We start from the raw sequence: 23478 nt of genomic DNA on the forward strand, positions 1-23478 counted from the left end.
AAACTCCTGGTTGTTACTTTTTAAACAATGTTGCAAAAGTCTAAGGAGCCCATTTACTTAGCTCAAGTGAAGGAATAGAATAAAAAAAACTTAGAATTTCAAATGTTTTTTTTGGCTACTTCGACCATCGAATTGGCTAATTCGACATTCGACTACGACTTCGAAACGAACGATTCGAACTAAAAATCGTTCGAATATTCGACCATTCGATAATCGAAGTACTGTCTCTTTAAAAAAAAACTTTGACCCCCTACTTCGCCACCTAAAACCTACCGAGGTGCAATGTTAGCCTATGGGTAAGGTCCCCATAGGCTTCCTGGCAATTATTTGGTCGAAGAAAAATCGCTCGAGTGAATGATTAAATCCTTCGAAAAGGATTTTAATCCATCGATTGAACGATTTTTCGTTTGATCAAACTATTTGCGGTAAATGCTTCGATTTAGATGTTCGAAGTTGAAGGATTTACATTTGGCAGTCGAATATCGAGGGTTAATTAACCCTCGATATAAGACCCTATGTGAATCTGCCCCTCAGTGTCCCAGCAAAGACAGGTAGGTCTGTTACTCAACGGCCTTGCCTTACATTGTATCAACAGTCTGAGCCATCAGGGCAGAGAATAGAAAGGGACAGATAAACAATAGCGATACATATACTAATAACTTAAAAACCATAGAACATTTGTAATGAATGGATATTGCAATATTGCAAAAAATAGAATAATGTTTTTTTTTATTAGTAAAAAAATATTTATTAAGTTGGCATTCGCTTTAATCATTAATGTTATATTCTTTGGAACTCATTCTCATTTTTAAGCAAGTTTTTGCCTGTGTTTTAGATAGATGCTGTATGGAGGGAGCAAAAATAATTACCGGTACTTATTGTACTTACTTATTGTATATCTTAGAGTTTATAGCTTAGAGGTTATTTAAAAGTACAGTGAATAAAGATTGGAATTGAATTGTGTGCTTGTCAGAGCAACCATTAAGTTATGTGCTTGGTATTCTAGCTTCTGATCAGCTGACTTAAGAAAAAATGTTCCAAATGCACATAAAAAGTGATGAATATGTCATCTTTGTTTCAGTTCAATGATGAGAAGAAGCTCATGGTGTTTCACCAGAACCTTCAAGATGTCATTGAGGATCAGCTTAGTTTGGCATCTATTCATTACATGCGATCACATTACCAGGAGGCCATAGATATTTACAAGAGGATACTCCTAGAAAACAGGTAGTATGTTTAAATTACATCAAATGTTGCAGTTAAAATGTTAGCAGTTACATTTTAGCTTTTGATTTCTTTTTTCTGCTATAAGAGCAGTTTTTTCTACTACTTAAGGTAGGCCATACACGGGCCGATAAAAGCTGGCGACAGACCAAGTCGGAAGCTTATTGGCCCGTGTATGGGACCCCCCGACGGGCTTCCCTGATCGATAAATTATAAAAAAAATTATATTTCTCCTGAAATACTTGTATAAGATCTGTATCACAACTTAAAAATGTCTTTCAAAAAACAATTTTCAAGGTTCAAGAAAGAACACTTCTAAGTTATAAACACACTAAATAAAAACTGATAATGTAGTGTAGAGCATATAATATAACATTTCCTTTGCAAGGCACGAAAGGCCACGGTCCAGTAAGATAACGTTTTTAATAATCACATGTATAATAACCGCAAGCAAAACAAAAATGCAAACATAAAAATCCTTAGGAAAACCACTTTGGGGCCGAAAATAAGCCAAATGGTTCAGGTACCAGCCGGTTGATATATCGGCTAGAAGCAAATGACTGTGTGGAAAAACCATTTAGCTTTTTGTATTGATAAACTATACAAGGTATTTAGATGTTTATCTAGTATAAGTAAATCTAAAAACAACTGGACTTGCTGAGAAATCAATGAAGACGTTTCACTACTCATCCGAGCAGCTTCTTCAGTTCAACTGACTGGATTAGTGGAAGAGTTTATTTGCCGAGAACTTCCCACACCAATCACAATGGTCCATTGTTACTCTTCAAAGAGGTGACATCTGAAGAAATTCACAGAGGTGTTGATTCTGTATAGTTACTGTGATAGGATTATCCAATGTGTCATGCAACTCCTAGAAACAGGTGTTACTTGTGAGAGTTGCATGATTTAGTGAGAGTTAGATGTTTGTAATATATGCGGCCTTTAAAGGGGTATTTAACCTTAAAGGTAACTTGTATTATGTTATAGAACGGCCAATTCTAAGCAACTTTTCAATTGGTTTTCATTATCTACTGTTTATAGTTTTATTCAGGCCCTCTCCTATTCATATTCCAGTCTCTTATTCAACTCAATGCATGGTTGGGTAATTTGGAACCTAGTTACCAGATTGGTTAAGATGCAAATTTCCCCTTATTTCTTGCTGTGGAACATATATCACATATCACAATTTTTATAACCATTTTTGTCTACTTCTGGCTTACAAAGGTACTTCCTAACAGCTTCTGCTATTGACATATTGTTGACTAAAACGTAGGCTGTTTGGTTTTCAGACTCCTAAACCTTTCATTAATCTATACATAAGATGTGGCACATTTAACATTTTGCATGTATTGCAGTTGGTCTCTAAGAGGTAGGCTGGTGTTTGTAGGTTTAATTAAAGGGGATGTAAAGACAAAAACATAAAATCCCATTTTTACTTTCTTTATTTTCTTTAAAGAAAAAGAAACCTGTCTCCAATATACTTTGATTAAACAATGTCTACCATTTTTATAAGAGACCTGACTGTATGCAGTGATATTCTCCCTTCATTTACTTACTCTGACTGCTGCAATTGGAAACTTCAGACGGTCGCTAACTGCTCAGCAGGGAAACAATCATATTCTGATTATTAATCAGTCTTGCTGTATTGGCTTCTATGGCAGATATTATTTGACTTGTTCTATTTTGATAATTTATGACGATCCCTAAGCTTAACCTCCCAACAGCAGCCCAGACCACACTGAGCATGTGCGTAGCCTTGGTCTTGCAGAGATGTTTAACATAGTTACAAGATGATGACCCCCTGCAGCCAACTTTGAAAGCATAAATCATTTGTTTAATTCCGGTACTGTAAGTTCATGTTTATGTTTAGTATACAAAATACAGCATGTCTAGCCTTATTCTATTTTAGACTTTAGTTCCCCTTTAAACTGTCTTTTCTTCTGCAGGGATTTTCTTGCTCTGAATGTCTATGTGGCTTTGTGCTACTATAAACTTGATTATTATGATGTTTCCCAAGAGGTACTTGCTGTATATTTACAGCAGGTTCCTGACAGCACAATAGCTCTGAATCTAAAAGCCTGCAATCATTTCCGACTGTATAATGGAAAGGCAGCTGAGGTAATATAATAATTTTGCTTTCACTACCTACTTATTTATGGGTTTTTGTAAATGGACTCTTGCACACCTTTATCAGTGCTGTTGACAATATGGGCGGACTCATTTTTAAGTTTAAAGATAGCCATACACAGTTTAATATGAATGAGCAATTTAGTCTGTGTCCCTATATATTGGCCTCTTAAAAATTAGTTTAAACAGACTCTTCCGTGATTAAGTTAGACTTAAATCTAAAAAAAAGTAAAGCTTTCAAAAAAAAAATATATACTTCAATCTATATGTGCAGAGAAAATCTGCTCTGTGAATACTTCTTAACAGCACCTGTAGGGGATATTTGTATATCCATAAAAACTGGATGACTTCACTTTGGCTATCCATTGCTAGTCAGATAACCAATATAAAGCCCCCTTCCTTCACCCTTTGTTGTGACTGTTTTAGCAGGAGTCCATAATCCAGGGAGATTATCTGTGCACATATCTACCTTTGCAAGGGGCAATTATCAAGTAGCTTCAAATTCCCTGTTTGCCCTGTTTAGCTAAAGAATAGCTAAAAAAATAGATTAAACACAATAGTTAAACAGTATGTTCAGCACAAGCTCTAATCATTGCACTCATATTGGACAAGGGGGTATAATGTTAAACATGAATCTAGACATCTGTTTAATATATATGTATGTATATATATATATATATATATATATATATATATATATATATATATATATATATATATATATATATATATATATATATATATTTGTAAATTTGTATTTTATAGGCAGAATTGAAAGGTTTGATGGACAGTACCTCATCACCCATTGAATTTGCGAAGGAGCTGATTAAACACAATCTTGTAAGTTCTCATGCTACATGCTTCTTTGCATCAAGAACTTGGACTGTTTTCCTTTTTTCAATTAGTGTACTAATTATCTAAAATAGTCAAGATTTTGGAGGCTCATTGGAAATGAATTTGATTGTAATCCACCTTTTCCCTTCAACATTACACAATCACAATAAGTTTTAAGGACTGGAAATCTTGCATGATGTAAAATGTAGGCAAATACTGCAAGATACCCCATTTTAAAGTTGCCATGCACAAGATAAACTGTATATGTATCTGTCTTTATGGATGCATTCAGGTTATAGTCTAGTGTTAAGATTTTTTTTTCCAGTCACTTTAGTATAAAAAAATGCATCTTTCGTCTTAGGTTGTCTTTCGTGCAGGTGAAGGTGCACTGCAGGTGTTACCACCCCTGGTTGATGTGATTCCAGAAGCACGGTTGAATTTAGTGATTTATTATCTCAGACAAGGTGAGAGCTGTTTTGTTTTTGATTGCTTTTATGCATGTGTAATATGTACTATTATAATATTCACTGCCAGTGCATTTTGACCATTGGAGAAGCCCTCAAATAAGCCATTGGGGGAAATTTACTAAAAGGCGAAGTGGCTAAAGCTGGTGAAAATTAGCCAGCGTTACTTTATTTTACCACTTCGCCGATTTACTAACGGGCGCTGGCATAAATTTGCTAGCGAAGGAGATTGTAGCGCAACTTCACACTCTAACGCCAGGCGAATTTTCGCACTGGCGAATGGACGTAACTACGCTAATTCATTAAGTTTTTGATTTTACTGAACGTTACCTCTATCGCCAGACTTGCCTTCGCCACCTCAGACCAGGCAAAGCGCAATAGAGTAGATAGGACTTGGTCCAAAAAAAGTTGAAAATTTTAAGTCCCAAAAAACGCTGGCGTCTTTTCCTATTTACAGGGTGATAACTGAAAAAGATCGTAAATATTTTTTTGGGTACCCTCCTTCCCCCCTACATTTGCTAACATGGCACCTAAACTATACTGTGGGCACATTTGTAGGGCATTATAACAACTTTATATAATTTTATTAAGGTTCCCTGGCCTTGTGTAGTGTAATGTAATTAGTTCCAAAACCCACCAGCACTCCCTGGCCTCTCTGATATAAGCTGGCCCGGTGCACAGTTGAAAGGGATCGGCAACCCTTAATGAAGCATGTTAGCAAGAAGAAAACTGGCACTCAGAGCTCAATGCATGCGGGCAAAGCCCTGCGTGTTTATTGCAACTTACGTACTAGGCATTACTAGCGTAACTTCGAACTGCTTATCGTATTTTCGCTAACGCAACTTTGCAAGAATTCAGAACCCTGTGCGGAACTTCGGATCTTCGTGAATTAGCGTTGTCCAGGCGAATTTACGCCTGGTGAAGTGTTGCGATGTGCATGAAGCCAGCACTGGCGAATTTTTGCCGGTTAGTGAAGTTGGCCCATTGTCTATTCATTTGAGGCCCTTTTTTTTTTTTTTTTTATAAAGGTATTTTTATTGCATTTTCAAAACAGTAACAAGACAAAAAGAAGATAGTGTACATCTGATCATCGTGACATATAGCATTAATAATCACATCAGCCCAAACAATGCATATATATTAAACCAGCATCCATTTCTACAATGCACTGGAAGTCAGGGGTCATTAATGGTTACAAATGATTCTCATTGGATGAATATCCAGCCAAGGGGACCACACTTTTTCAAATTTGGCCGGGCACCCTCGACTCTGATAGGTGAGCCTAATAGCTGGGAGAAATTTGAGGCCCTTTTTAGCCAGTAATGCTATACTGAGCTTTTTGGGGTTGAAAACACAGTTTGTACTGAGACATGGCACTTTACAAAAGTCCTTAAAGAAACTGTAAAACCCAAAAAAAATGTGTTTTTATACATCATTAAATACAATGTACTGTTACCCTGCACTGATAAAAATATGTGTTTGCTTCAGAAACACTATTGTAGTTGCTATAAAAAAAACTGCTGATGTAGCCATAGGGACAGCCATTCAAGCTGAATAGAGCAAAAAAAGACACGTTTACACAGCAGATATCAGATAAGCTGTATAGAATACAAGGGGTTTAGTTTTTACAAAGATAAATAGGGTCAAATGTCATTCGTGTCTCTCCACAGGACTATAGACTGAAAACATTTCTTATGTAAAATAGGACATTTTTGCCAAGAAACAGTGTATTCGTAGGTGCTGGATAAATACACAAACATAAATAAAATATTTGTACTGGCCCTTTAACAGAGTAACACAGAGTACTTAGCAATAGTAGGGATGCATCAAATCCCAGATTAGTTTGGGGATTTGGCCAAATACAAGAGCCTAACTAAATCGAAACCCTATATAAAGCAAAAATTTGCCGTGCATGCATTTCTACCCACACGCCAACATTTTCCAGCTCGCCTGAGGGTTGGGTTTGGTGTTCAGCTGTAATATTTGTGGATTCAGCCAAATACTGAATTAGAGGGTTTGTTGCATCCCTAAACCGGAGAGAATTAAAATCACTGTGATTAAAGAAAATAAATAAATATATAAAAGTACATACCAATATACTGTACATACATTGCAATCAATCACAGGAGAGGACTCAGGACTCGCAAAACATTTGTATCTCTTCAGTGATACAGATCAGGTCAGGAAATTGTATACACAAGTATTTGCCTAGTAATTCTAGGGAGATAAAAAAGGAAAGCACAGATTACATGTTTTATAGTATTAATGGAGAGATACCAGGTTTATTAAAGGTGATAAAGGTAAAGAAGATTTAGTGGAATGCTACTGAGGGCAGAGAAGAGCACTTATGGGGGAATTTAATATTGGTCACTAAAATAAATCTTCTGAAATTCAAATAAATGTTTGCAAAGTGGGCAATTTTGCCTTTGCCCCTCACACGACAGTTGGATAGCGATTTTATAGTTTACGCAGTGTATGTAATAAAACTTCTTAATGAAAAAGTCCTAAAGGTTCGCAATGCGCAATTAAGATTCGCATTGCAATAAAAGCCTAATGAAGAAAATTACATTGCGACATGCAAATTTTTATTTGTTAATTTTATTTCCCCTTAGGGAAGATATATATGCATTTAATTATTCAAATTATTAAAGGGAAATACAATCATGTATCATCAAACCAAGATACACGTCATTGGGGAATAAAGCTGACTGTAATAGTTTGTTTCATTTGTGTATAAAAAAAACCTGTAAGTTTCATTTTGTTACTTAGGTTTAGTTTACATTATACAGTATACTCTAGAGCAGTGCTGTCCAACTGGCGACCTGTGACCCCCCCTCCCTTGTGTGGCCCCCACAAGAACGCCTGCCTGCTGTGACTGCTTACTTTTGTGTTAGCTTTAAAAGGTATCACTACAGAGATTAACTGGCACCTGCATTGTTTACAATGCCTGCCCTATGCTCCCTGTGTGTGCCATACTCTGCCAACCTATGCTCCATGTGTGTCATACTCTGCATTCCCTATGCTCCCTGTGAGTCCCATACTCTGCCTGCCCTATTCTCTGTGTGTGTGTCACACTCTGCCTGCCCTATGCTTCCGGTGTGTGCCATACTCTGCCTGCCCTATGCTCCCTGTGTGTGCCATACTCCACCTGCCCCATGCTCCCTGTGTGTGCCATACTCTGCCTGCCCTATGCTCCCTGTGTAAGCCATACTCCACTTGCCCCATGCTCCCTGTGTGTGCCATACTCTGCCTGCCCCATGCTCCCTCTGTGTGCCATATTCTGCCTGCCCTATGCTCCCTCTGTGTGCCATACTCTGCCTGCCCTATGCTCCCTGTGTGTGCCATACTCTGCCTGCCCTATGCTCCCTGTGTGTGCCATACTCCACCTGCCCCATGCTCCTTGTGTGTACCATACTCTGCACCATGCTCCCTGTGTGTGCCATATTCTACCTGCCCTATGCTCCCTGTGTGTGCCATACTCTGCCTGCCCCATGCTCCCTGTGTGTGCCATATTCTACCTGCCCTATGCTCCCTGTGTGAGCCCTACTCTGCCTGCTCTATTCTCTGTGTGTGTGTCACAATCTGCCTGCCCTATGCTCCCTGTGTGTGCCATACTCTGCCTGCCCTATGCTCCCTGTGTGTGCCATACTCCACCTGCCCCATGCTCCCGGTGTGGGCCATACTGTGCCTGCCCCATGCTCCCTGTGTGCAGGGGCGCTCCACCAATTAGGCGAGTTGAGACACTCGCCTCAGGCGGCAGCACCCCTCTGGTTGCCAGGGGCGGCAAAAATGCCGCTCCTGGTAACTAAGAGCCGAATTTCCGGTTTTCAAACCGGAAATTCGGCTCTTCTAGTGCAGAGAGCGCTATTGCGCTCTCTGCACAAACTTCGCGGACCGCCCCTGCCCTGTCCGGCGCTGTAAAGGTTAGTGCCGTGGGGAGGGGTGGGGACAGCGAAAGAAGGCCACCTCAGGCAGCATAATAGCAAGAATCACCCTTGCCTGTGTGTGCCATATTCTGCCTGCCCTATGCTCCCTGTGTGTGCCATACTCTGCCTGCCCTATGCTCCCTGTGTGTGCCATACTCCACCTGCCCCATGCTGCCTGTGTGTGCCATATTCTGCCTGCCCTATGCTGCCAGTGCGTGTCATACTGCCTGTGGAGGGTGAACCTGGTGGGAGTTTGTTAGCATTTGGAAATACTTGTTAGGGGGGTCCTCAAGGTGTATAATCATGTTCTAGGGGTTGCTGTGTTATCCACAGGGGAGGATGAGACATATGGATTTAAGGCCATGTCTTAATATGACATAATAAACTTTATGAGTGATATCCCTGCAGTGCACACCGACCATTTGTTTATTTTGGTGTTCTAACACCATTAATGTGGATGTGGACTTAAAAGTTCTTCTAGTAACATGGGTGTGGTTTAAAGTGGGTGTAGATTAAAAACAGGGACTTCACTTACACTGGCTTCCATTATCGGCCCTCCTCCAGGTAGGCCACAAAAATTCCTGCCCTCTGTACCACAGGACACAGTTGGACAGCACTGATCTAGAGCATTACTGACATACTAAAAGAGTATAAATTAGCCCATTCATGGTGAGTTGAACAGTTAGCGACAAGAACCTAGGCATTACAGCAAAATTTGCAGATTTTCATTTATTGTTTACTTTTCTTTCTTTGCTATTTTGGATATCAGTAATATGCATAAATCATCTTTGTATTGATATTGCATGTGAAATAACCTGTTGTTGTACTCATATTGTGGAATTGGGTATCTTGCGACAAGCATTAATGGTTTTTAATTTACATAACCACACAGTATTTATTCTGCTGACTTTTTAAGAAAAGACTGGGACTCCCCATTTTTATACTCATAATTTCTTTAAATTTTTTTAGATGATGTTCAAGAAGCCTTTAACTTAATTAAAGATTTGGAACCATCGACTCCACAGGTAGAATACAAAGCAGTGTTCTGTTACTTTTCTGATGACTTTGTGTTTCTATTTCTTAATAACGGTGGGCTAGCATTCAAAGTCTAGTCGGCTAGTATTCACAGCTTAACTGACAAGCTAGAGCTTCACAGCTCCATGTGCTACATTAACGCTTATTACAGCTAAATGTTGTGCCCTGCTCTTATTGTTCACTTTATAACAGTTCAGGGCTGGAAAATACCATGCCTATTTACTCTAAATATTTCTAAAAGCCCAGCTTGAACTACAAATGATACAATAATGTGTTCATATTTCTGTAACTTTCTTGTGAGCTGATGGGTGCCCAGACCAAATACTAGACCTCAAAGTGGGTTTCAAAATTTCTGAACATAACCGTTTCATGCACCCTTCTCTATTTCACTATTACTGTAATTGTATTGCTGTTGACATTAGGGATGCACCGAATCCAGGATTTTGTTTGGGATTCGACCAGGATTCTGCCTTTTTCAGCAGGAGTTGGCCGAATCCTTCTGCCCGGGCGTACCAAATCCAAATCCTATTTGCATATCCAAATTAAGAGTGGGGAAGGAAATAACTTGACTTTTTGCACAAAACAAGGAAGTAAAAAATGTTTCCCCCTTCCCATCCATAATTTGCATATGCAAATAAGGATTTGGTTCGTTATTCAGCGGAATCTTTCGTGCAGGATTCGGGGGTTCGGCTGAATCCAAAATAGTGGATTTGGTGCATCCCTAGTTGACATTTGTAGTATATTTATATAATACAGGTATAGGATCCCTTATCCGGAAACCCGATATTCAGAAAGCTCAAAATTACAGAATGGCTGTCTCCCATAGACTCCATTTTATCCAAATAATCCAAATTTTTAAAAATGATTTCCTTTTTCTCTGTAATACTTATTGGAAGCAAAACCAGCCTATTGGGTTTATTTAATGTTTAAATGAATTTCTAGTAGACTTAAGGCATGAAGACCCAAATTACGGAAAGATCTATTATCCAGAAAACCCCAGGACCCGAGCATTCTGGATAACAGGTCCCATACCTGTATATATTTTTAGTATATAAAAATTGGGTATAACCTCTTTTATTCTGTAAATGTGCTTCTTCTACTTGCAAATGCAGTTATGTATATAATTAAAAATGTCACTTTGCTTGAATAAATATCATTATTTTTATTGTCACATAGGAGTATATCCTAAAGGGTGTAGTGAATGCTTCCCTTGGCCAGGAACTAGGCTCGGTGAGTTAACCTCCTGTTTTATTTCTTAATAAGGTTTGGGCAGTTAATAAGGGAAATTTTACTGACCAATTTTGGACTTGAAAAGAAACACATTTAGCAGGGTGTTTCCAGCATCAAGCTCCCCTACCATTTGAGTTATTACACTGGGCTTCAAGATGGGGGGCTTCTGCTAGGGGAAGTGGAAAAGGTTGTGCCTGAAAATAGTGGTTCATTCAAAGTGGGAGGGAAGCATTTTTTTCATGATTATGCAGTTGATCACCTTTAAAAATTTGGCATGCCATGCCATGTGATTTTTAGCTTGGTGACAAAATGCCCCATGTCAGAACAAGATGCCCGAAGCCAGAACCACATTGGTTTCCAATGAGCACGCTTGTGATTGCCCCAGCCTCTGGGGCAGTGCTTCATGTTGTTCGGGATGGGTAAATGGGAAACAAACTTTTTTTTAAAAAAAATGTTTTGGTTGACCTTTAACAATAAAAAAAGAAATATTTTATAGCAAGTTCTGAGTGCAATATTTCTAGATACTTATATGGAAGTTGCCAGACGGCAGTGTTCCCTTTAATCTGTGCAACCACACAATTCTAACACACAGCCAATTATTGGATACAAAAAAAAAGTAGATCAGTTTTTCAAACAATCAGCATTTAAGACATGAGGTGGAACTGGCAGGTGGGTTGTACACTCTCGAAAATGTACTGGCGCTTTCTTTAGTATTAAAGCATTCTATTTGTTAAAAAAAAAAACATCCTTTGTCCTTTGAAATACAGGCCATAGTAGGAATTATATACTGGTAGTAGTAGTGTAGTGCACTTTGAAGATAAAAAGTCCAGTGCAAGGTGAAGAGTGCAGCATCCGTAGACACAGGCCAACCCAGCCCTTATTGCCTTTGCTGCTCCCTATGTTGCTCATTGGAATGGGGCTGTGCAGGTGCAGAGTTCAGCATCGGGAGAATGCAAAGTACTCCAGCAATTCAGCAATGAAGAAAGACAAGTGTGCATAGTGCAAAAAAATGAGAGAACTTTTACTGTTTTTGCACGTTGAACACTGCCTTCTGTTAGGTAAATTACCCTTACTAAGTTTGCCCAGGTGCACTAAACTATAGCAACAATCAGCAGGTAGAATGTACCTGTTTGTTACCAACGGCATGGTTGCATGTAATAGAGTGGGTGCCAGCGGAACGTGGGTCCTGGCAAGGGCTGCTGATAGGTAGTTAAAGGAGAACTAAACCCTTAAAATGAATGTGACTAAAAATGCAATCTTTTATATACTGAATTTATTGCACCAGCCTAAAGTTTCAGCTTCTCAATAGCAGCAATGATCCAGGACTTCAAACTTGTCACAAGGGGTCACCATCTTGGAAAGTGTCTGTGACACTCACATGCTCAGTGGGCTCTGAGCAGCTGTTGAGAAGCTAATCTTAGGGGTTGTATTAATTTATCAAGCAGAAAATGAGGTTTGTCTGTAATATAAGCTAATGCTACAAGGCTAAATAATAAATTCTGATGTCAATTGCACTGTTTCTGTGCTGCCATGTAGTAATTATCTGTATTAATTACTAATCAGCCTTATATTTATATTCTATGTGTACTGTATATTGTGAGTGGGTCTCTAAGCTCAGTAACTGACTGCAGCACAGAGCATGTGCAGTGAATCAGCAGAAAGGAAGATGGGGAGCTACTGGGGCATCGTTGGAGACACAGATCTTCCATGCTAAATGGCTGTGGTTGCCTTGGCTTGTATAGAAACTCAAAACATAATGTACAGCATTTCTAGCCTACTTCTTTAGTTAAGCTTTAGATCTCCTTTAAGCCGCTGATCTTATTGGTTGCTATGGGTAGTTAAACCACTGATCTTATTGGTTGCTATGGATTACTGCAACTGAGCAAACCTCTACACAGAAAAATCTACTTAGGTCTGTCACTATGACATGTACCTCAAATATACAGGGACGTTGTACTGACATTTGTATTTGTTAGTTTTCACTTATTGTTGTTAACGCTAAATAATGAATAACTCTAAACCATGAAAAATACATCATTTATTGACCAAAAAAAACATGAAATTTATTAAATGGAAAAAAACTCAAAAACTTTGCCTTCTAAAAGTTTTCATATAGAAGTTAATGGGATTTTTCCTTTTCCAATTGTAAAATCTTTCTGTAATTCAAGCTTTTAGAGGTTTTTGGGTTTTTTTCTTTTGTATTTGCTAGTACAGATTCATATACAGAGTGAAAGGACACTGCTGCTTTAAGATGTAAACATGGATCAATTCTTGTGTCATATAAACCACAGAGCAATAATCTTTATTACTATGGGAGCAGTCATACCAATTCCTTACGCACATTTTAATTGTATTCATAGCAAGTATATCAGTTCCTTCTACAGCCCAAACAATAGATAAATAAAGCTTATGGGTGTGCGTGTGTATAACTTGCCTGTTCATGTTTGTTTACAAGAGTAACTCCTGGCCAGACTAACTTTATAGAGGAACTTCCACAAAAATCATGATAGATGATGGTTCTTGCATCGCATAGACTATAATCCCTCACAATCACATTATACTGTGCACATTACACCCAAAATAGGAATCTTATACTTCACAAAACCCCCCATAGTTCAAATTAGGGGTAAACAAAAATACTCCCTCCAGATGTTGTTGAATTTATCAGCTGGAAGGCCACAGGCTGGAAATCTTTTAGTTTAAGGGGTTGTTCACTTTTCAGTTAACTTTTTTAGACAATTTGCAATTTGTTTTAGTTTTTTATTACTTGTGGTTACTAGGGTTGAAAGCCAGAAGAAGGCAAATAATTAAAAACTATAGAATATAAATAATGACGACCAATTGAAAAGTTGGTAGGAATTGGACATTCTATAACATACTAAAAGTGTAGGTTAGGTTGGGTAGGTTAGGTTGTAACTCTCAAGGTCACAAGTGAAATTGTATTGAACATCCAAGTTTCAGAGATGCTGATCAGGGAAATGCTGCACTCAGCTCATAGCACCAGATTAAAAATCCATCTTGAAATGCGACCACAGTGTCAGGAGATGCAGGCCATAAGGACAAGCCCCCATTGAGACCTGCATCTTCTGCCACTCTCTAACATGACACATTAGGGTGCGCAACAGGGGACTGCCTACATGTGTGCCCCTTCCACCCCACAGAGAGGGGACCTGTGGCAACTCTGAAACACCAGGAGGCTAAATTGAAGTTTTCACACTACCTTCTGTTACATTATATGTCATTGGGGCTAATTTACTAAAAGTGGTCAATTAAACTCCCATTTCCTTTTGTTGGACACACAGACTTTCCAATTTAAAAAGGACACTTTTTCACTGTGCCCCCTTTCTTTTCTTCAGCTGCCTCAGTAAATCTCCACAATCTCCTGCTTCAGGATACCTTACTGTCAATAAAGTGGATAGGTTGAATTCCTACAATAAGGGGTATATTAAAGGGGATGTAAAGGCAAAAAAATAAAATAAAATCCCATTTTTACTTTCTTTAATGAAAAATAAATCTATCTCCAATATACTTTAATTAAAAAATGTGTACTTTTTTTTATAATAAACCTGACTGTATGCAATGAAATCCCCCCTTTGTTTTACTTGCTTTGACTGCTGTGAATAGGAAACTTCAGACGGTCTCTAACTGTTCTGCAGGGGAAACTGATCATAATTTCAAATGGCAGGGGGGAGCCCCCCACCTTACTTCCCAGAACTTGAGCATCTTTGTTTGTCTTCCTGTAAAGCAACTGGCGGCTGTGTAGCGCTTTGTATCCGCAGACTCTTTGCATATTCTGATTATTAATCAGTCTTGCTATATCAGCTTCTATGGCAGATATTATTTGACTTTGCTGTCTTGATAATTTATGACGATCCCTAAGCTTAACTTCCCAACAGATGCCCAGACCACACTGAGCATGTGCGTAGTCTTGGTCTTGCAGAGATGTATAACAAAGTTACAAGATGATGACCCCCTGTGGCCAACTTTAAAAGCATAAATCATTTGTTTTATTAGGTTACTGGTGCAGTAAGTTCATGTTTATGTTTAGTATACAAAATACAGCATTTCTAGCATTATTCTATTTTAGACTTCAGTTCCCCTTTAACGAAATTTGGAATTGCAATGAGGCAGGGAGTTTAGGGGCATAACAAATTTTTCTGGTATATACAGGCCCTGATCTTAGCAAGTGATTTACCAGTTAGGCTGGCATGAAGCCAATTCTTCCAGTGACTGTTAGGAGTGACAAGAATAGTGTCCATCTGTCACAGTGCACAGGGCCCAAATAAAATACCTGCTTCAGAGGTTTTCAGCAGAAATCAGGCATCTACTGTCTCACATTTTCTGGGCTAGTGATATGAAAATGAGGGGAAATGTCCAAAGGATACATTTTAAATTTATATTTCTTCTTTGGTAGGTTCTGCCATAATATTTTGTAGTTTTTGAATCATAGCTGAGTTACTTCTTGAGGCAGAATTATGTATATAACATAAGCATGTAATATTTCTATCTAGCATAAGCATCTAAAATCATCACTATAACCTTTTGTTTCGTTTGCAGCGAGAACATCTCAAAATTGCTCAACAGTTTTTCCAGCTTGTGGGAGGCTCTGCCAGTGAATGTGGTGGGTGATATTGCTTTACCTATATGCATAGTACAAATACCATGGGGGTGATGTTAACTTTAATTTTGTCATTATAACATTCAATAACAAATATAACCGTAAATCAGCTATATCCAGACAACTTTGCATTTTTATAATTTTACCCTTTTGATACATACCTATCCAGATAGTATAAAAGTTTTTGGTAAGTTTTTTCTAAGGAGACAATATAGTAAGTAGGTCACTGTTGGCATAGAACGTTCTTTCTTTGATTATTTACACTCCTAAAAATACATTGGATCTTTCATTTAATATTATTCCATTGCCAACACTTGCAACACTTTCTGTTTATTATTGCTAGGGATGATATTATTTGGAGAACTTACTTGGCAGTAAGTAAGAAAGTTGAAAGTAATAGGGAACGCACCCCCAAATCTTCCTATGTTGCTGTGTGAGATTTTATAGCACATGCACGTTTAAATGCACCTGCAAGGCAAGGAAAAACAGGATAACTTGCTTTAAAGGGGTTGTTCACCTTCCAGCACTTTTTTTCAGTTTAGTTGGTTTCAGATAATTCACCAGAAATAAAGACTTTTCAATTACTTTCCATTTTCTGTGTCTGATGGTTTTTTAATATTGAAGTGTAAAGTTTCATTTTTCACCTTTCTAAAGCTGCTCGGGGGGGGGGGGGGTCGCAGACTCTAATCTGATTTAAGTTGATACATTTTGTTGATACATTTCTTATCTTTGTCCCTGAGTTTCATTACAGGCAGCTGTTAGAGTTGATACAATAGTTGCTAATACGCCAGAGATGCTGCTGAGAAATCAACTAAATATTGCAAAATTGTAACAGCTCAGAATCTGCACCTAAATTGCTGAGCTGCCAGACTGAAACACATGAGACAGGAAGCTTACATTTTAAACTTAGATTTTGGAAAAACAGTAAGAAATAAACAGGCTTAAACATTTTCCTTCTTCTTTCCTATATACAGATACAATTCCTGGGAGGCAGTGCATGGCTGCTTGCTTTTTCCTTTTGCGGCAATTTGATGATGTTTTAATCTACCTTAACTCTGTAAAGGTAAGTGCTGTGTATTTCTTTATTCGTTTCAGTTTGTTTGTTTGGTTGGAAATTTGACCAGTTACTGTACTCATGGATTAAATGGCAGATTAGGTAGGAAAAATATTGTATCACTGATCTTAATCTTATTTCTGTTTGTATATACATATAAGCTAATAGTTACCTAAGCTTAATGGTTACCCTGCTATTTATTCTTCAGAGTTACTTCTATAATGATGACACCTTTAACTTTAATTATGCTCAAGCAAAAGCAGCAGTTGGAAATTACAAGGAGGCAGAGGAGGTGAGTGTTATTGTTGTATGTGGTATATTACATAAGAGCCACAAATATCCTGTAAATATCCAGCCTACAGGAGAATCTTCTTGGCAGTATTCTTAGTTTTTATGCAATTAAAAGTTGCTTCCAAGCCCAGAATTCAAAAACAATCAACTGCTTTGAAGCAACTGAGAGCAACATCCAAGGGGTTGGTGAGCAACATGTTGGTCACGAGCTACTGGGTGGGGATCAATGCTGTATAATAAGGCTGTCTAGTAGTTCAGAATGTACCCTCCATGCTAATTTAAAGAACAGCAAACATAAACCTAGTAGGCCATCTGCCAATCTGATCTCATGAGCTCATCTGATTTCCCTCCACAAAAATCACAAAATGCCAATCCAGATTTTTGTGGATCATGTGTATCTAGTTTATTTCCAGTTCTACCCATTTAGAAACAAAATGAAGTATAGTAAAATAATAGTTAATAAAACAATGTCTTGCGGCATTCTCCAAAACAATTGTTTTTGTAGCTTTCTGTTAAAGCTCCATGTGTTACAGAACACAACTTGGAATTATGGGTGTGGGGTTCAGTTTATTAATGCGTTTTCTTTTTCTAAAGATCTTCCTCTTAATTCAGAATGAGAAGATTAAAAATGACTACATTTATCTGAGCTGGCTTGCCCGTTGCTGTAAGTTATTTTGTTTTCATATTCAGGGCAGTTATATTTCTAAAATACTGTAAGGTTATTAATCAAAGTCCGAATGTGTCTCAATATTTTCTGCTACAAACTCCGATCAAATCCCCTCAGGTTTTTAACGCTTATTTATTATTACATTTTCCCGAAAATTTGCTTTGCGGGAAAAAAATCAGATTTTTCACGATTTTTCTGGAATCTTCACCCAAAGACTTCGGGGTATTGCACATCAAAAAATCATTGGAACTTCTCCCATTGACTTATATGCAACCTCAACAGGTCTGAAGTGCCGGATTTTCTAATTCAGACTTTTCCATTTCCGAAAAATTAGTGATTATTTAAAAGTCCGATTTAAAAAAAAAAAAAAATAGACTTTTCGTGTTTTTTGCATTCGTGTTTTTGCAAAAAAAAGTAAAAGAAAGATGCCAAATGCCAAGTTTTCTGTGCATATGGAGTTGACAATACACATCAATGTTCGAGTTGTTCCACAAAAATTCAAGTTTTCGAGTTGTATTTTTGATCAAAACTCAAATTTTCTAGATTTATTAAACTCCAACCCTGGAAGTAACTAGAATCCAAAAATACACCATCTAAAACCTGGAGTCATTGGAAGGTGTTAACAGCCTGCTTAATGTTCGAGCCTGAAAATGTTAGTGATTTGAGGTTTTTTTGCAGAAAATACCATTTGAGTAGCAAGTTCATTCGAGGTATGAAAAACTGTAACACTCGGCCTTTGATAAATAACCCCCTACATAAAATGTAAATGTGTTGGAAACTGTCACACAATACACGTGACGCATCTATTTGCCCCCACACTTCGAGGTACATTTATTAAAAGTAAATTTTTTTTTAACTCTTTTAAATTCGAATATACTCAAAATTCGACTGGGGGGTTATCTAATGAAAAAATCAAATATCTAAAACTCGGACGAATATTACAGACCCAAAAATACGAATAGAATTCAAATAGAATTAGACTGAACTCAAATCAAGTTTTTTCTCCCTCGAATGTCAGGAAGGTTACCAACAGCTTACAAATGATCACTGGATCTCACCCGTTGACTGATACGTGAACTTGGCAGGTTTTAGGTGGTGAATAGTTGAATTCGAAAATTTTAAAGGGCCAAGGATTGTTAAATATCGAAATTCTAATTAAAATTCAAATGGAGTTTGGATAATTCACAATTCAAATTTGAGAGTTTTGACCAATAAATTGGTTCAAGTTGTGTTTTCCACAAAAAATTTAAGTTTTCGAGGATATTTTGAAGTCAAATATTGATTTTGAGTCTTAAAAAAAAAAACTCACATTTTTCGAGTTTTTTTAAGACTAAATTTTTGGATATTTATTATCTCCCAACCCTGGAAATAGCTTGAATCCGAAAATACACCATCTAACCCTGTCAAGGTCATTTAGAAGTCAATGGCAGAGGTCCCTTGAACCATTTCAAGATGCCTTCATAATGTTCGAGTTTTTTTGGAGGAGGCTTTTGGCTGAAAACTCGATCAACTCGAGCGATTCGAGGTTTTTTTGCCGAAAACTCAATCAATTTGAGCTTCGGGTTGTTAACCCTGAGCTTGCTGATTCAAGTTTTTTCCATTCAAGTTTTTTCTTAAATTAGAAACCATTCGAGTTCTGAGTTCATTTGAGGTATAAAAAACTCTAAAATTCAACCTTTGATAAATAATCCCCTTAAATATGCCTATGTGACACAGCCACAGCCCTATGTTCCCTCTGAAACCATTGTCAGGCAGCAGAATAGGCAGATACCTGTTAATTGTTTTACTCTATAAAACTGTCTACTATAACTGGTGCTAAACACCACTGGACTTCCACTCTCATGCCACACTATCACTTACTTGGGTTGCCAGCCACCCGCTGTGTTTTCTGCATAGTGCTAGATGCATGCAGTTTGGCTATCCACATGTGATGCAGAATTGATCATAATACCTAACAACTTGCTCTACATGAAAATCACTTGATTATCTTGGAAATGCATTGAGCAAAATCCCAATGGCAATATTTTGTAAAAGGGTTCAAGAAAAGACTTTGCTTGTGTTTGATGACAATCCAACTACATTAGAATTTTCTAGCAGATATTGTACAAACAAATACAGTAAATCCCATCTCTAAACAACTGTATATAGAAGTGACATTTGTATTTTTCTTACAAAAGCAATGATAATAATTGGCACTAGGTAATTTTCAAAACTGTAAGCAACTGTATGAAGAGGTGCATTTAACAATGTATTTATCATTCCTTCAAATAAGATATTATGAACAAGAAACCAAGGATGGCCTGGGAGTTATACTTAAAGATGGAGACCTCGGGAGAGTCATTTAGTCTTCTACAACTAATTGCAAATGATTGTTACAAGGTAAGGTATATTTAATTTTTAAAATGCCTTTGTTATGTCCATTTTCCTGTAAAAATATAAAACCTTACTTTTGGTAAAAAAAGTATATTTTCTCTATTTTTTACAGTTACATTCCAACAACACATTTTTAAGGGTTTTTTTAATGTATCTCTCACATAGAAATAGTGAGTAATTGGAGCCTATTTAGCACTCCAGATCCTAAATTAATTGTGTGTGGTTCTAATCCTGTAACATTAAAGAGTGACCTAGGTCTGTGAGACCTCCTTTGGCATACTGGTTGGGGCACCTTAATTAACATTGTGAAACAAAACAATTTTAAAATGTATATTAAAGCCTGTTTGTGGTCTAATAGTTGATCATGTTTATGTAGCTCAGTTACAGATATACAATCCTACAATAGTCTCCGCTATAGCTCCATGGGAAGATGAACAATACTTATGAAAGGGATATAATTCATCTTCATATTTATTTATTGTTTTTTTAATCATTTGCTACCATTTTCAACATCTTTTCAGCTTTCAAATGGGGTTAACAGACAGTGAGGCTACAATTTTATTGTTCTTGTTACTTCATCTTTCTATTCCAACTCTCCTATTCATCTTCCAGTCAATTATTCAAACCTCTGCTGAAATTACAAAGAGGTGCTAAACAAAATACGATTTACTAATACTTATTATTTAAAAAATAAAGAATAAATGAAGCTCAAATGCAAATTGTCTTAACGTATTGCTGTTTACATCATACAAAAAGTTTAAAAATGTATATGTGAATTATCCCTTTAAATTAGTGCTTATTATTTACTCTATTACTCTACTATTTTTTTATTTAAACAGATGGGCCACTTCTATTATTCCGCCAAAGCATTTGATATACTAGAAAGACTGGATCCCAGTCCTGAATACTGGGAAGGCAAGAGAGGAGCTTGTGTGGGAATCTTTCAGATGATTTTGGCAGGTCGTGAACCCAAGTAAGTAGTGATGATGTGAGCTAAAATAAAATTATATATGGTAAACTTTCTCTCTCTGTACAGTATAATAAGAATGTGATAGTTTTAAATGGAGAACAGTTTCAGAAGACCATAGTTTTAAAAGGCTTAAATTGGCCTTACACCATGTACCCAGAATCTACATAATCGAGTCAATATTAATATGTATAAAAAAAATGAAAGGTGTTCCAGATTCAAATTTCTAAGAAAAGTCCAATGTGAAGCATTTAAAGGGACTGACAGAAAGAGGAAAATCATTAAATAACAATTAAAGCAACCGGAAAAGAAAATTGTTATAAGGCTTGTATCACTGAATATACTATCACTGATTATGGCTCTATCTGATTTCCTGTGTTGCTATACTGCAGCATGATTACCTCTACATCTATACTTTCCTTGCCAATACAATACTGCTATGTTTACCTATAGCAGTCAATTAGGTTATTCATTTTATTTTGTAGAAGACTGATCAAAGTTAAAGGAGGATTTGTAGTAATGGGTAACTGCATTCATGCAGTATGGCAACTACATTAGTAAACTCATTCCATAATGTTCTGCATACAAGCATTTCAATTCCATCACCAACAAAATGATAGAGATTGTCCAGCTGGAAAACATCTGGAAGCCAAGGGCAGTAGACAAGGGCTCAAAAATGTAGGGTTGGTATATAGGATTGTAATTCAGTAAAACAAACGGAATGCCAAAAGCTTTTACTGGAATTGATGTGCTTTATTTCATGAATCAAGGAATAGTTCTGCCGGGTATTTGTTTGTGTTTTAGGAAATATAGCAAATGACTGTAAATCAGAAAAGGCAGTGATAGAAATAGTATAGTGTTCCACCAGAAATGATAAATTCTCAGCATTATTTGCACATCTATCTGTTTCTAAAGAAATAAACAGAATTAGTAAGTAAAGTCAGTTCAAAATATGACTTGAGTAATTATATCAGATTTCTGTTGACATCCTGCATGGCTTAAGGGGCTTAAATCATTTCCATCTGTTATAATTATCAGAGAGACACTGCGAGAAGTGCTGAATCTGCTAAGGAGTACAGGGAATACACAGGTCGAGTACATTATCCGAATCCTGAAGAAATGGGGCAAAGAAAATCGAGTACCAGTTTGATCATCACCCAAAAAATCATCCTGGAAATAGGAAACGCAGGATCCTTCTGACGCAGTCTTTCTACCAAAAACAAAAACCTGTAATAAAACAGTGATATATAGTTAACCCTATATATTAGCTTGTGGCATAGCTGGAACATGTGGTGAGATCACTTTAGGTCATGCCAAAGACACCTGTAAAATAGATGTACTTGGATCTTTGTACTTACGACTGGAAGTATTTGTGGAACTGGAGTTTTTTTAAGAAGAGGATTTAAACTCCTTGGAGGGAAATATAAAACATGGAACTATTTGCTATAATCTTGATGGTATATGGACTCCATTTTTATTGTTCTATACTTCTCTTTCTCTTTTACAAGAATTCAGGATATGAGAATATTCAGGAATTTAGGGAATATCACTCCCTTCCGGGGATCTTCTCTTTGAACAGAGTTCCAGAAATGGTTTTGTATGTTTGTTTGTGTGTTTTTAATCTGGTTCTTGAAAATGCAAACTCGATCATTTTTTCAATAAAATTGAGTTACATGGCTAACATACTGTGAAATTTTTCTGGCAAGTTATTGTTCTTAGTACTAAGAAACCTCTGCTCGCTGACAAAACTTTATGCTTTGGTTCCTGCTGTAACTATGATTCCAATACTGGCTATTTTTCCCTGTACAAGTGATGAATCTTTGGCTTTCACTGGCTTCTTTAAAGTGAATATCACAATGAGGATATGTGGAGAGCCAGACAGAACAATGTAGGCTTATACAAGACTGACTTGAAGATTGAAATATTAAACTGGGGCAGATTATTTTAAATGTAAGATAGAGGAAAAAAAGAAAACATACACTTCCAGGATTAACACCTAATGCTAATGTATAACGGGTAACAAAGTAATGCTTGAAATGCCATATTTTATATACTGAACTTACAGCACCAGCCTAAAGGTACAGCAGCCCTGTAACATTAATGATTCAGGTCAAAGTTGTCACAGGAGCTCTCCATATTGGATTTTTTTAGGAGTGTCAGTGACACTCACATGCACAGTGTGGTTTGGGCAGCTGTTGAGAAGATACGTTTAGGGGTCATTGCAAAACAGAAAAGGAGGTTCACATGTCATAGAAGCTGATGTTACACGGCTCATTATTAAATTCTGATGCAAATTGCACTGGTTTCTGAGCTGCCATGTAACAGGAATCTGAATTAATCACTAATCAGCCTTGTATTGTAACTTTTTATATTTTATATATACAGTATATTTTACGTCAGTCACTAAGCTCAGGTAATTGACAGCAGCACAGAGTATGGGGAGCTATTGGGGTAATCTTTGGAGACACAGATCTTGTAAAGGGATGAGGTTGTCTGGGGCTGGTAGAGAAGCCCTAAACATTATATGCAGCATTCCTGTCCTACTTCTTTTTTAAGATTTACTTCTTTAAAGTATAGTGACCTTATTATAGGTGTTTTTTATTCACCCAGGTAAATCTAGATCAGTTTCAGCAAGGATGTGGTGCACAGAGAGATCATTCCTAACTGA

The 23478-nt window shown here is 37.2% G+C and overlaps 1 protein-coding gene across 1 annotated transcript in view; it reads left to right on the top strand.

Annotated features, from left to right (window-relative positions):
• ttc26.L (tetratricopeptide repeat domain 26 L homeolog) overlaps window positions 1-22491 on the top strand; it is a 29516-nt gene extending 7025 nt beyond the window's left edge. The window contains exons 6-18 of the mRNA XM_018258736.2: window positions 1082-1227; window positions 3171-3342; window positions 4117-4191; window positions 4547-4649; window positions 9545-9600; window positions 10787-10840; window positions 15398-15461; window positions 16433-16521; window positions 16721-16804; window positions 17398-17467; window positions 19743-19849; window positions 20683-20816; window positions 21849-22491. Coding sequence (XP_018114225.1) covers window positions 1082-1227; window positions 3171-3342; window positions 4117-4191; window positions 4547-4649; window positions 9545-9600; window positions 10787-10840; window positions 15398-15461; window positions 16433-16521; window positions 16721-16804; window positions 17398-17467; window positions 19743-19849; window positions 20683-20816; window positions 21849-21960 — 1266 coding nt within the window. The 3' untranslated portion in view covers window positions 21961-22491. The remainder of the gene's footprint in view (window positions 1-1081; window positions 1228-3170; window positions 3343-4116; window positions 4192-4546; window positions 4650-9544; window positions 9601-10786; window positions 10841-15397; window positions 15462-16432; window positions 16522-16720; window positions 16805-17397; window positions 17468-19742; window positions 19850-20682; window positions 20817-21848) is intronic.
• Window positions 22492-23478: the final 987 nt, after the last annotated feature.

Source organism: Xenopus laevis, chromosome 4L (genome assembly GCF_017654675.1).
Source record: "Xenopus laevis strain J_2021 chromosome 4L, Xenopus_laevis_v10.1, whole genome shotgun sequence".
Classification (NCBI taxonomy): domain Eukaryota; kingdom Metazoa; phylum Chordata; class Amphibia; order Anura; family Pipidae; genus Xenopus; species Xenopus laevis.